At 37.4% G+C, this 14,654-nt stretch overlaps 1 protein-coding gene across 1 annotated transcript; it reads right to left on the reverse strand.

Annotated features, from left to right (window-relative positions):
• Nucleotides 1–1,392: 1,392 nt before the first annotated feature.
• On the reverse strand, nt 1,393–12,845 carry phc1 (polyhomeotic homolog 1). The gene is made up of 15 exons (XM_081389190.1): nt 12,609–12,845; nt 11,965–12,114; nt 11,700–11,810; nt 10,693–10,770; nt 8,831–8,974; nt 8,500–8,661; nt 7,801–7,885; nt 6,314–7,254; nt 6,095–6,233; nt 5,110–5,279; nt 4,878–4,947; nt 4,665–4,752; nt 4,345–4,516; nt 3,560–3,791; nt 1,393–3,461 (listed from the first exon to the last, which is right to left on the reverse strand). The coding sequence occupies exons 2-15, from the start codon at nt 12,082–12,084 to the stop codon at nt 3,310–3,312; spliced, it is 2,664 nt and encodes an 887-aa protein (XP_081245316.1). The 5' UTR covers nt 12,085–12,114; nt 12,609–12,845; the 3' UTR covers nt 1,393–3,309.
• Nucleotides 12,846–14,654: the final 1,809 nt, after the last annotated feature.

Genomic DNA, 14,654 nt, shown 5'->3' on the forward strand with positions numbered 1-14,654 from the left:
AGATGCAGATTAATGTTTTTTTGCGGCTGACCCGAGAAATGGTCAGAGATCAGTTAAGTCTGGCCAGGTTCTCCTCTGGGACACCTCTCTCTCTCTCAAAGCAATTATAAAATCCATCTCTTCTGCGGGCTTTTTATGAAGTAGATTTCAAAATCAAAGAAGCCAGCTCGCACGTAGGCTACATCATGATATACACAACATTCAGAAGGAGCTAGATTTTCTCGCGAATCGCGATACATACACATGCCGGCGTGAGAAAACGGTTTTATGTCGAGATCATATATTAGAAATTAAGTCGTGATCATGAGAAAACAACTTTTGTTATCTCGAGATCACGAGAAAATTAAGTCGTGATCACGAGAAAACAAGATAGAAAAAAATAACAATCCATGGCCTCTTAGGGCTTCCGTAGTAATCTTTAATCAAAATCTGAAAATGCCCCTCCCCTCTGCATTGGAGGACCTTCTCTGATGACGTAGGTTTGAGGAATTGGTTTGGGCAACGCTTAACCACTCCCCTCAAACCGTTAGTCTGCTATGAGCAGAGATGGAGAGGAGGAGCGCTAGAGTAAAACCCTGACCTCTGTTCAATATTCCGTTTCACTGGGAAATACGTCATAACACTGGAGAAAAGTCGTTTGCAACTTCCGGTTCACGGGGACTTTAAAGGCAGAACAGTTTCTGTCATTTTAGTGTGTCTGCGTGAGGTAACAGCAGCTGCTAGACACGAGCTCTTGAAACACCGCTCTCTGCAGCAGCTCATTTGCATTTAAAGGGCCAGGCACAAAACGGTGCAAACCCTCAAAAAGTGACAACTTTAACTTGCTATATAAAAAATATCTGTGGGGTATTTTGCGCTAAAACTTCACACATTCTGAGGACATCATAGATATATTTTACATCTTGTGAAAAGGGCATTATACCACCACTTTATAGACACGTGGCAGGTCCATTTGCATATTTACTGTATCATAATAAATAAGAAGTTCTGGAAGTCACTGGAAAATTACAATGTGACTATATTTTTTAAAGCACTATCACACGAGCAAGATTTTTCCGAATAACAGTCATGCTTATTCAAACCAACATTGGGAGTGTGATATTGCTATAATAGAAGAGTTTAATAAATAAAAGTTAAATATTGAGTTACTTACTTTTTAGATATAATACTGCAAGTGCCAACGAAAATACTTCCAAACAAAGCCAAGCCGGAATCAACGCGCATGGCGGTTCTTGCTAAATTGAATAAATCCGTTATTTGAACGAATCGTTGAGTGAAATTGTCAATTTGACTCACTTCTGGTCAGTCGTTTCCACCTACTGGCATAACGATGTAATCTGCAGAAATAAGTAATTGAAATCACTATAATATACACAAACTGACATTATACATCCATTTAAAGATATTTCTTTAATTATAGGAAATTCAGAAATTGAAACAAAGTATCGTTTTTACACAATATTGATTAAAAATTCACAAAAAATACTTAAAAAACAAAACAGAAAATGTGTATTATACATGAACAAAGCTGTCAATACATTTGGAACAGACAGGGGAAACATAGCCAAACAGGAAATAAAGACTTGAGATGTGAATGTCACAGCATCTTCTTTATTCATATTTATGCATACAAAGAAACTCAGCCATGTTAAGAGAACCAGTACACAGCTTTCTCAGGCACTCTCTCTCTCTCTCTCTCTCTCTCTTATACACACTCACACTTGCTCTCATGTGCTGCAAGGCTCTCAGGTAAAGCTACTAATACTCGTCTATGAAGCTGGTAAACTGTACCCAAAAATAATGATGCTATTTTTTTTTATGAAAAATGCCCTACAATCATCTACTGTAGAAAAAAAAAAAATTGTGGTTCTAGGATGTTATCCAAACACTCCTTCAGTCTGTTATTTAAAAAAGAAACAAAAACCTACTTCCATTCAGTAATACTGTGTAGTAAGAACATAGCTCCAGATTTTCCATCTCTGTCTCTGACCCATTAATAGCAGTGATACAGGAATGGACAGAAAGCTGCAGTATGAGATCACTAATGGCTGAAATGACTATTTATGTTGCCATAGTGACTGCAGGAGCCACATATTGACAGACAAGTTATTTAGTGTAGGGGAATCTAATTGTAATAACTTCCAAAATAGCACACAAAGACAACCGACAGTCCTCTTAGTCAAGTGCTGATCAACCTAAAATAACAGATTTTCCCCCCAAAAAAGTAGTGAAATGATGCTCAGGTGACTATTTGTGTGTTTGTGTGGGGGGGCCCAGAAAAAGATGCAGCTGTCAGAGGCAACATACTGTTATTTTTAGAAAGGCAACTTATTCACGTCTTTGACTCTGATAGTCAAAAACACTACAGGAATAACATTGATTACTGTCTCTAATGTCATCATCAGTCATACTTTGATTACAAATGTATAAAATAACTAACAATCACAAAAGAACACAAACATACTGACTTTAAGACAACACATTTACAGTGACAGCAAAAAAATAAACAGACGCAAGACTCGCATGCCCATTCAAACAAGCCCCTAATATTATACATGTAGCACATTCAAAATACAGGACTGAAATGTATTTTGTTTAACATCTCCAAACAAATCGATCTAGTCATTTAAAGATTATACATGATCATATTTGTGCTATTTTTCCTTTAGGATAATTTCCAATATTCTTTCTCGAAGTGTTTGAAAACAGGACAAATTAAAGTGAGAATTAGTCAGGTACAATCTAGCCATCGTTGAAAACAATATTAATAACGCAGGCTTTCACATCTAAACAAAAATACTAAGGTAAATTGTTTGCTTTTAAAGGGATAGTTCACCCCAAAAGGAAAATTCTGTTATCAATTACTCACCCTCAATTTGTTTCTTTTGTCGAGTTTCTATTTTCTGTTAAACACAAAATATTTTAAAGAATTTTGGTATTCAGGAGTTGATGGTAGCCATTGACTTCCATAGTAGGAAAAGAATACTATGGAAGTCAATAGCTACCTGGTAACTATTCTTTGAAATATCTTTCTTTGTGTTTAAAAGAAGACAAAAAAAAGGTTTGGAACAACATTAGGGTGAGTATATGATAACAACATTTTCATTTTTGGGTGAATGATCCCTTTAATAAGGCATCACTTATTATTTTACCCTTCAGATGACATTCTCTCCCATTCTTCCCTGTTGTTTTGATTAAACTTTAGGTCAAATCTAAAGTCTTTTCATCCCCATCAGTTTCAGTTTCTCAAGCTGGTGACGGAAGTATAAAGCTTTAATCCTGCAACTCATCTCTCTCTCCAACCCTCGCTCAATCCCTCAGGCTGTTGATAGACGCGCAGATCTTGAGAGCAGGACCGAGTTTGATGTTCATAGTGGACATGAGATGCTCTTCTTTGAGAAGCAACAGTGCCTGCCCATCAATCTCCTGTGACAGGAACTGGGATGCCAAGTCCTCACAACCTGACAAGAGATGTCACAATGGAGGAGTACATTCAATAATATCGTAAATATACAGGAGAGCACAAAGCACACCTCACGTTTGGCATCAGCATACTGACCTTGAAGAGAAGAAATGAACTGACACACTTCCTCCACACTCCAGCGAGCAGGGTTGCCAGATAAGAAGTGGTTCTCGTCCACTGGGAGGCCACTTGGTGCCGTGTCATCCAACTGAGGGCCACAGTGGATTGGTCTCGGGCACGAGAAGGACGAGCTGGGAGAGAGTGAGAAGAAGTCTTCTTCTTCCTCACAGCTGGAGATGTCCTCAGAACGACTAGATTCTGAACGACACTGCGAAATAGAAAAAGCCATATTTATTTACTTTGTTTTGAAATTACAAAAAAAGAAACTTAATTATTTAAAACCTAGAAGCTGTAAAACCATACATGTTTAATTTCAGTTCCCTTTAGGTTAACTTTGGGATCGGTAGAATCTTTGAAACAAGTCTCTTATGCTCAATTCTTATGCATTTAAATGCAGTAAAAACAATAATATTTTGAAATATTCTATTTTAATATATTACATTTAAAATGGAAAAGTTTATTCCCATGATGGCAAAACTGAATTTTCAGCATCATGATCTTTCAGAAATCCTTCAAATATGCTAATTTAGTGTTCTTACCATTGTTGAAAACAGTTGTGCTGCTTAATATTTTTGTGGGACTCTTTAAAGAACAGAAAGTTCAAAGGAACAGCAATTATTTGAAATATTATTTTTTGAAACTTTTAAATGTCTTTACTGTAACTATTGGTCAATTCAGTGTATCCTTGCTGAATAAAAGTATTAAATTCTTAAAAAAAAAACCATTGTACAGACCCGAAACGGCAATGTCCATCATCTCACCTTTACTGGAAGATGCCTGCCTGATATTTTAGCACAGGCAATCTCAGAGCTGCTCCTGCGAGGACCCCTGCGCCTAGCAATAACATCCTGCACCACAGGGCTCCCTGGTGGCCGTTCAGCACCCTCAAGACCCCTACTAACACGGTAGTGGTTGCTGCAGCTGACATTGTACCTGAATCAAAAGGTTCAGAAGTCAGCGATAAAACAATACACACTCAATCAGGTTTATTCATAGTTAGTTACATTTTTTCTATATAATTTTTTTTAATTAAAAATCTTTTTAAGAATCTATCAATGATATGGGATGATTTTGGTCTTACCTCTTCGCACAGGTTTTAGAACAGAAGCGCTTGGATCGCCTGAACTGGTTGGCTGGTGCAAACCTTTGACAGTATTCACACTTTAACTCTTTAAACAATATATAGACACAATGTGTTAGAGAGAGAGAGAGAGAGAGAGAGAGAGAGAGAGAATAAAAATAATACTTAAACAGTTTTTCCACAAAGCTTTGTTTGAAACACACGACCACTCACTATCACGGATGTTCTCTCGGTGTAGGATGGGTGGAACAGCCACAGGAAGTTCTTTCACTGGCCCAGTCACCTGTCAATCAGCAGAAAAACGTCATGTGTGTCCTATACCTCTCAGACCATTGGTCCATTAATTAATGAATGTTTTAACGCTTTATTATCTTTCTACAGTGGTCTGAAAACACATTTTGCCTTACCATGAAACACTAGATTCGTATTAAGTAGAAAGACTCACAGGGAAAGGTTCGGCTCCCTCCTGGATAACAAAGCCCTCAATGAGGTGAGTGAGAACCTGAGGTTTGACCACAGCCTGTGGGACAGGTGCTCGATCGCCCTGTCCTCCAACACGAGGAAGAGGGAGAGAAAGAGAGAGAGTAGGAGGAGAAGAGAATGCCATCTCTGGGGCTAAATCAGAAAATAGACAGGGAGAAACAAATTGTTCAGAAAAGCAAAAATGTTAATAAAAAGACAGAAGGGAAGAATAAATACTGCTATTCATACAGATAATAAATTGACACACACACATATATATATATATATATATATATATATATATATATATATATATATATATATATATATATATATATATATATATATATATATATATATATATATATATATTAGTATTTTTAAAGATTAACTTTAAGTGAGTGTTGTTAAATGATGGCAAAGGTAAAAATAGGGGGGAATTGATTATGAGAAATTAAATATCCAGTATCTACCATTAAGATGACAAAAAAAATGGATTATAACCAATTTGGAACTGATATTATCTGTAATCATGACAGACTGGTTGTACATTTGATAACATGTAGGTGCAAATTTGCGTTTTTTTTTTTTTTTTTTCCCAATTATTTTATGGTATTTAAAAATACATTTTATAAAAGTATGAATTAACCCTTAAGCCATTTAAATTAAACTGCTTAATATTTTTGTAGAAAACGTGATAAAATTTTTTCAGAATTTGTTGATGAATAGAAAGTTCAAAAGAACAGTATTTATTTGAAGAATAAATTATTTTGTAACAGAAAAAAAAAGCCTTTACTTTTACTTTAATATGATCAATTAAAAAAAAAAATTCTGAATAAAAGTATTCTTTAAACTCAAACTTTTTCCAATGGTAGTGTATAATTCTGGGCATTTTTTGGGCACTACAAAAACAGCATTTTGTACAAAACACTGCGTCTCAGGCATACCATCCCTTGCCTATGGCTCACCTGTATCTAGTGAAGGAGCTGGTGAAAGAGGAGGGGCGGAGTCTTGCATTAACAGACTTGCATTGATGGTCTCGGTTGACATCTCATTGGGTAAATCAGATTCTGATTTCCTTTTTAATGGACCAATCACAGGCTTTGTCTATGAGAGAAGGACGATTACACAAGTGTCACAGCATAAACACACCATGAGGAAATACAGTTCACCTATTATCTACTAACCTGAACTGGTCCAGACTGAACGAACACAGAGTCTCCAGAGTTACTCTGTCCATCCATCGAGTGTGTGACAGATGCAGAATTGCCATGACTCAACGCTGCGCACTGATTGGTCTGCATCTGAGACAGTGGGAGGGCACTTTGGGCTGTTTTAAGGCACACTCCGGCTCCGCCTGTTTCCACGGGAGTCATCATAGTAACAACATTGCTACCGGAGTTATTGACGGGCACGACACCTGTGGCGTCCTGCTGGGCGCAACAGGTCCGAGCCTGGGGCACTGCTAATGCCTGGGAGTTTCCTAGCGTGCTCTGCCTTGCGCCAACCAGCTGAACTGGGACGTGGGGAGGGTGATGGCCCCCCGTGGCCTGGCCATTGTTGGGTGGTGCTGGGAGAATGGGCGGTGGGTGACGAGGGGGCATCTGCACTGGCAGCCGATGCCCCTGAGCCGTTTTGGGTTGAATGGGCACATGCCCTGTTCCATGACCCAGTTTTTCCGAGCTCAGATTCACCCCCGTCTGCTGGAGTGGCTGCACCACTAACGTCTGGGCAGTCATGTTGGATTTGGTTGCCACCGTGCCCATCGGATAGCCTTGAGAAGATGTGGGAACATTGGATGTGGGCACCAGGATGTGGGTTACGGTGGCCGCAGCAGCTGGTACTCCTCGAGCTTGGCACAAGCCAGATTGAGAAAGGAGGAGCTGGGAGAGAGGGAGCGAGGGGGAAGGCGAGGAGGACGGAGGGTTGGAGGAACCTCCTGCTTGCTGTGGGGTGACAGCGGATTGGTTGGAGCCCTTCACAGTGAGGCCAGACATATTGGGATTGGTGGTGTTGGAGTAGTTTTGCAGTTTGGTGTTGGCGAGCGGTTGAGTCTGCGCTTGGATCTGCTGAGCTGACTGACCAAACTGCTGCTGAGTCTGAGGCTGCTGGTTAAGTGGGTATGAACCTTAAAGTCATAGAAAGATAGAGAAACCACAGTTCATTTCATAGCTAGTGCATTTGGAAATGACTGCAGCAGACGCATACATCTAGGAATTTGAAAGGAAATGTATAACAATAAGAAAAACATTTGAAAATGAATAGTCAATAATTGTCAAGTATTGTAATAGCCTTGGTAGTATCATTAAGAATAGGTTGAAAATTACAAGCCAATCTGAAATGTTTTGCTCACCAAGACTGACTTTATGTAATCAAAATTACAGTAAAAACAGTGAAGTATTATGCCAATTTTAAATAACTTTGCTATTTGAATATTTTTATAAATGTCTTTTTTTTTTCAGTCATGGAATAAATAAATAAATAAATGTTCAAATGTCATGGATAGATATATGTGAATAATAAATAATACATGTTAAGATTAAACATTTGAAATTAGAATACATTTATATTTTTTTGTGTTGGGGCAGGGCAACCGGAAATCTGAACTACTGGCTCAACTGGGCAAGCAGAAATAACCTGTTGAGGCCTATATCATCTTAATTATATTCCTCACCACTCGTCTCTTTCCTGTCTGCAAACTCGGTCTTCACAGTAGCCACTCTTGGAGTGGACACGCAACGCATTGCCAAGTTCTGTACCTAAAAATTGGAGAGACAAAAGAAATAATGCAAGAGGCAAAACAAATGAAAAGTGTGAACGGTCTAAATGGGCATGATATGACAGGTTTTTCATAATTTGTCTTTTTAAAAGCTGACAGTGAAATTCTGTAAAACAGAATTACAGGCAGTAAGATATCTTTGATGTTTAACAGACGCTTTTCACATTTCCGGGGTTCTGAGAAGCGAATGTCACCATAGTTGGGTAAACTTCTATAGCGGTAAACGGGAGCAAATACCATTTTTGTATTTCTATTTGCTCCAGTAGAAAAAGAAAGAATCTGTGATTTCCAAAGAGGGAAAAAATATATAGAGATTGATTACAGCAGTGAGAAGAGAGAAAGATGTCAAATTTGCCATAACCCTCAGTCGCTGTATTAGAAACACCCTCTCATTTTTTTGTCATTTAATGCCAAGGTAATATAACACAAAGTATAGCGTTATAAATTGATTACAAATGAAAATATGAAAAACCACTAGATTTGTGATGTGGAATGAGATTTCTCTGTTGAAAAAGAAAGACACAAAAACAAAGCAACCTAAAGAATGTCTTGAATGTCTTAGACAAAAATCACTCAGAAGGCCAAATGTCACACCTGATCATTGTCTGACTGGTTACTTGAGGATGTAGGAGTCGTTTCCTGTTGCTGCTGCTGCTGGGTTTGTTGTTGGGCAACCGTTGCCACAGCAGCTGTCGCTGTACCACCAGGCATGAAAATGAGCTGAGGAGTGAGAGGTGTCTTGAGAGAGCGGTTTACCTGTATGGTGGAAAGACCAGTTAAATCACACCCTTATGAAAAGAGCGAGCTTGGATAAATATTATATTAACATTCACCGGGTGAAGTGTTTCATACTGTTGTTATGACAAGTTGTAAAAACATATGTTAGGTTTATGTCTGGATTTAAGTACTATGACAAGGCACTTACTCTCAGGTACATCTGACCCTGTCCACCAGAGTTTCCACCTAACAAAACTGACTGGCTAAGGGCTGTTGATGTTGCCAAGGTGGCAGGTCCAATCGGACGGGGGTTTGACATGGTCCCTCCACCAGAAGTGGTACTTAAGTTCACCTAAAAAAGCACACCACAGGTCAGCTTTTACTTATTTAATAAAACATTCCAAAATTATCATCAAAAGCATTAAACGTACAGTATGGGATTTTTTCTCCGCTAGGGGTCGCTAACCTCTTTACAATAACAAAGGCGTAGTTTGATGACGCAACACATGCTAAGAATTATGGATGTTGTCGTCAACGTCAAGCCGGCCGATCTAATAATGTTTATGGATGACTGAATACATCGATGTTTTTATCATGACTGATATGAAGCAGTTCGGGATTGCTAAGAGACAGCTATCAGCTCCACACGCGCCGCGAGCTCCCGCGGATATAAAAGGAATACGGACATTTCATTCAACCGAACTACACGCAGAATTACTACTCACAGGTCAGTTTATTAGACAAATTAAACTTGTGAGGTAACGCAGCGCTGTTTCACCTGGTCTAACGTTACATTAGCACACTAAACTGCATTTGAATGTGTTGAAAAGTATGTGTTAGTTTGTCTGTATGAGACTAACTTAGCAGTAAGCTAGATCAACATTAGAATAACATACAGATCATATTCTGACATTTTATCATTGTTGAACTATATAACATTGATTAGTTTTATGTAAATGTGCTCACCTGTTTAATAAAGTACATGTAGGAGCGGTCGAAGTCTCGGACGTGGAGCTCTCGTTTATATACTGTCTAAGGGAGCTCTCTGCATCTCGAAAACACCGCGCTGATATTGATTCTCGTTTTAGTTCTCCTTTTTTATCCAAAGTCTGCTTGCCATGGTCCATAATGTTTGAACAAAACAACAACAGCGTGCAAATAGACATTGCGAACTCCACAGATGTCTGCGTCTGTCGCTTTGGTTAATCAGAGGGCTCTGCTCATAGCTCTGGTTACCATGGCACCATAGGCGGAAACCAGGGACAACGCGGATATGACGCCATTGACTGCGACATAACGGAAATAAAGACACGGTCCGTGTCTTCGAATTAAAATATTAATTTCTCTGGATTTAGAAGTTAATTGGAACTGTCGGGATAATGTAAATACACAACTTTAAAAAATATATAACATAGATATAGTGATTTTTTATATTTTTATAGCAAAAAAAATACATATTGTGCCTTTAAGCGCACAAACAGAGAATCAGAAACTGAGGATAGTTATCATACTTAGTTATGATACTCATACATACATATTTATGACACAAATCCACAATTTGCTTTCTGACTTGTGATTAAACCACATCATGTTCATTAGTTGGACAGAGGAGAGCTGGACCCTGACTGAGCCTGGTTTCTCCCAAGGTTTTTTTTCTCTCCATTTTGTCACCTGATGACATGGAGTTTGGGTTCTTTGCCAGTTGGGGACACTTAATATGCAACAATATTATTGATCTGACTGTACTGCCACTATCGCATGAGAACTGAACGGTATCACTGTTTTCTGCAGAGCTGCTCTATAGCTGAATTGAAGTAATTTAATAATGAATGATCTTCATAACGGAAATAAATCAACACTAAACTGACTTCAGCTGAGCGATGACACTTATTTTCTTTTTAAAGCTGTTTACAGATTAATTGAACTCCGTTTGCATCACTGAATCATTTTCCTGTTGACCACTGTAAAGCTGCTTTGAAACGTTCTATATTGTATAAAGCGCTATAAAAATAAAGGTGACTTGACTTGAATTGCAACACTTATTTAATAGATTTAAAACCAGAGACTCACTGTGCATTGTGCTGTGCTTGTAGCTTGAGAGACGCTGTTACTGGGAGAGCTGGACTGACGACTGGCTGCAAGAGTTGCCTGAAAATATAAAACGGAAACCTCTAAACAACATTTGCAGAATGACATTAAAAGCAGAATGAAATCTTTAAAGGGTGGTGCATTTTTAGATCCGAAAACAATTAGCAACATATCATCACATTTAAGAACCTAAACGAAAGAATATTTTTTCATTGAATGTTAATAATAATGGTAATCATAACTAAAATAACATCAATAAAAATAAATAATAAAATTACTAGTAATAATTACTAGTTCTTTGCAATAATTTAGGTAAATCATACATGTAAAATAATTACATATGATGCAAAACAATGCTTATATATAAACAAGATTATCTATACTACCATTCAAAAGTTTGGGGTTGGTAAGATTTTTTTAATGCTTTTGAAAGAAGTCACCAAGGTTGAATTTATTCAATTCAAGAACACAGTAAAAACCGTAATATTGTGTCACATGATCCTTCAGAAATCTTTCTAATATGCTGATGTGGTGCTCCAAAAATATTTAGTATTATTATTATTATCGTAAACCCAGTATTCTTTGATGAATAGAAGGTTAAAAGAACAGCCCTTTTTTGGAATAGAAATCTTTTATAACATTATAAGTTTCTTTACTATTACTTTTGATCAATTTAATGCAACCTTGCTGTTAAAAAAAATATTAATTTCTTTCAAATAGATAAATAAATAAAATACTGACCCCAAACTTAATTTATCCAACCAGGTAAAGATGGTGAATACTCAAGTGAAACACCAGGGCTGAGATTTTAGTCCTACAGACTAATTTTACAAGCTGGTGGAATTTTTTTTAAGATACTTTGCATAATTTGGTTGTTTTTCATCATCCATCAGGGCAAATATCTCTAATAATTATTTTTATTTTTTTCTGCTGAACTAAAATGATTTTGTATGGATTTTACATGACATGATTGACTGAATTAGCCAGACCTGTTGCACAGCAGCCAGGTTGTGGAGTTGAGCGCTGTTGATCTGCTGCTGCAGCATCAGCTGCTGGAAGTACTGAGCTGCATTGGGCTGCCTCTGTAATGCCTGCAGAGCCTGGAAACATATTTAAGTGTACAGACAATTACATTTCCCAAAATTCAAGACATTGATTTTGACAAAGTCAAACCGAGGCACTGAGGTGAATAAGTGATTTAATCTTCACTTAAATTTGTCTGTAAGTCTAGTTTGCTGTGGCTTTGTGACCCACCTGCACAGCTTGCCTTTCATAGAGAGACATTTGAGCTATCTGAGGGGGGCGGGAGCTTCCCCCTGATGCTGCACTGCTATTGGCTGAGCTGGAGTTGGTCTGGTCTTCTCCTGTCTCCATGCTCACTGGATGGACGACCAGTCAATCAAACTTTGTAATAGAATACCAGAGAAAAATATGCACAAACAAACAATTTAGAACGGGGTTTTATGCTTAATCCATTTCATAAAATGTTAATTAAAACAGATAAAAGTCGTTTGAACACTTTCGCACAGCCACACTTGTTAACTTCTAAGACCCCCTAAGTCTTTAAAAATCTTGAGAAGAATATCTTTAAAATAACGCACCGATATCAAGTAGTTTTAATATACATAACAGTAATAACGAAAAAGTAGCGGTTTCAGTTATCTGTCATCTGCGGGTGATCGAGGTTCTGTGCAATATTTACGTATCAGCAAGTTGCAAAGCTTACTAACGTTAGTCAAAATAACACCATGCACAATCATTTATTTTAATATGTGTATGAGCAGAAGCAATGCATAGGGTGTAAATAAACACCATGTCCACTCCCAGTATCTCAACTGCAGCTGCAAAAATGTTGGCGGACTGGCGACTCCTAAAGTGCCAAACAGACATAATTTTACCTCTCTGCGATCGGCAGTGTTTTTGCTTCCCCCTCTCGTAATGGAAACAACCACCTGGAAACGTTGAGTCCACAGTTGCTGTAATCGAAGTAATATAGTTTCGCTATGTGTTTATTTTTTTGCTTTTTTAAGTATTGTTGGAATTCTTCAAACAACGGTGATTGTGATGAGGCTCAAAAAAAGCGATGAAACACCTCCCCGCCCCCCCGTACTGTTTACTATTCTTTTTCCGGCGCCAAAAATGACGTAACAGATAGAAGTCTGAAGCGTTGTCTTATAATTACATAATAAAAGTCTCATCTGTCTTTCTGTCTGCCCGTCCACCTATCTATCTGTCTGAAGTCTGTACATATCCATCCATCCATCTATCTATTTATCTTATGTGTGTTCTGTAGGCTATGTATTTATATGTATAAAAAAATCAAATGGTGAATTTTCCTTTTCTACATGTACACACACACATATATACAAAAATAAAATAATTAATCTAATTTATTTCTAATTAATCTAACTAATTAATCTAACTTTTATTACAGAAATTCCATCTTTAAAGAGATTTATGCAAGCCATTTTTATATGACACACCCTGTTACTTAATGATTTACACAATCTAAACACACATGAAATCATCTAGAAAATGAAAGTATGCCTGAAAAAGGGCTCATTTACAATCTGGACTGACCTGTTTTTTAGCTGACAGATCACCGGAAAACAAAACATAAGCACAGCACAGGTAGTCATGTTAGCCTATATGCGCACGAAGTCTTGACATGATTTGACTGCTTGAACCAGAATAAAAACCTCAGTAAGTATATATTTTCTCCACTGTTTTAGATAAGACACTTATTATGTATGTTTTATATATAAGCAATATGAGTACTGTCAGACTTACTGTGTAAGAAAATAGATGTAGTCTACCTAAACAAATGCTTCAGATATACCGGTAATTACAAAAACACAGAAATTCTTAACATATTTTAACATGATTTACTGAACAAAAGTGAAGTGTTAACATTTTAAAAGAAGTTTACACTTTAAGACTAATAAAGCATAGAGATCACATGACAGGTGTGGCACATGCAAATTTCCAGATACCATGTTGGTTTACCCTAACAAGATTAAATCAGATTTTTAAATAGACATTTATATTCCATTATAACAGGGTGTCTACAGATATAAACAAGTTAAATTTAAAACTTTTAAAGACCACCTTTTTAATACCACCTTGTATGAAATTTAAGACCAAACATGTAATGGAAATACACGTTACATTACATACGTATGTATGTATGTAATATTTAATGTTTAATATAAAAAGAAAAATTATAAACGCTGTCATAAATGCTATTTATTATTATGATATACAGTGAACAGTCAACAGACAATATCCCACACAAAAAAAATCCCCAAAGAAAACACAGCATCACCAATATTTTTGGTTGTGTAAACAGTTTATTCTGAAGAAATATTTTTTATCAGTGTTCTATCAGCTTTTCCAAACACTGTAAAAAAGTTGCTGACTTAATTTAAGTGCAATCAACGCAATGCTCATGTTTTCCAGGAATAAAGAATTTTAAAGATAAAAAACATGAAGCCTACAACTACAAGATCCAGCGTGCGGTGTTCGGAAGCAGAGGCTGGTGCAGGGAAAGATGGGAGATGGAAAAGGGAAAGTTGGTTGGATAGGCAGAAGGGATGGAGTGATGTTGGCGAGCTAGAACTGAAAATAAGGATGGAGGTCGGCTTGACTGAAAATACAGGTGGAAAGAATGAAAGACGAACACAAAATCAGGCTTTAGGCCATGCTACAAAGGGACAAAGTCAAATGAAGCATTCAAGAGTTTGGGTACCTGGGAGTGGAAAGACAACTTCTAAAGAACAGATGAACAAAGAAGCAAAGGGACAATGGAGGAATGAAGACTTACTAAAAGAACATGTAAAAAGTCCCACTAAAGGACCACAGCTGGATGTCAGTTCCCATTTTTCCAGTGGGGCTGATGCCAGAGTTGGGAACAGTTCGGAACCAGGATTTGGTCTCCAGTCTAA

Source organism: Scardinius erythrophthalmus (assembly GCF_964197995.2).
Source record: "Scardinius erythrophthalmus genome assembly, chromosome: 16".
NCBI classification, from domain to species: domain Eukaryota; kingdom Metazoa; phylum Chordata; class Actinopteri; order Cypriniformes; family Leuciscidae; genus Scardinius; species Scardinius erythrophthalmus.

What these genes read in the sequence shown, in the direction of transcription:
- phc1 (XM_081389190.1), bottom strand. Translation starts at nt 12,084, where the DNA reads ATGGAGACAGGAGAAGACCAGACCAACTCCAGCTCAGCCAATAGCAGT. An exon ending in TTCAGTCTGGACCAGTTCAG is followed by an intron (nt 6,234 to 6,313) that starts GTTAGTAGATAA and finishes CTTCTCTCATAG; the next exon opens with ACAAAGCCTGTGATTGGTCC. An exon ending in TCTAAAACCTGTGCGAAGAG is followed by an intron (nt 4,517 to 4,664) that starts GTAAGACCAAAA and finishes CTTTTGATTCAG; the next exon opens with GTACAATGTCAGCTGCAGCA.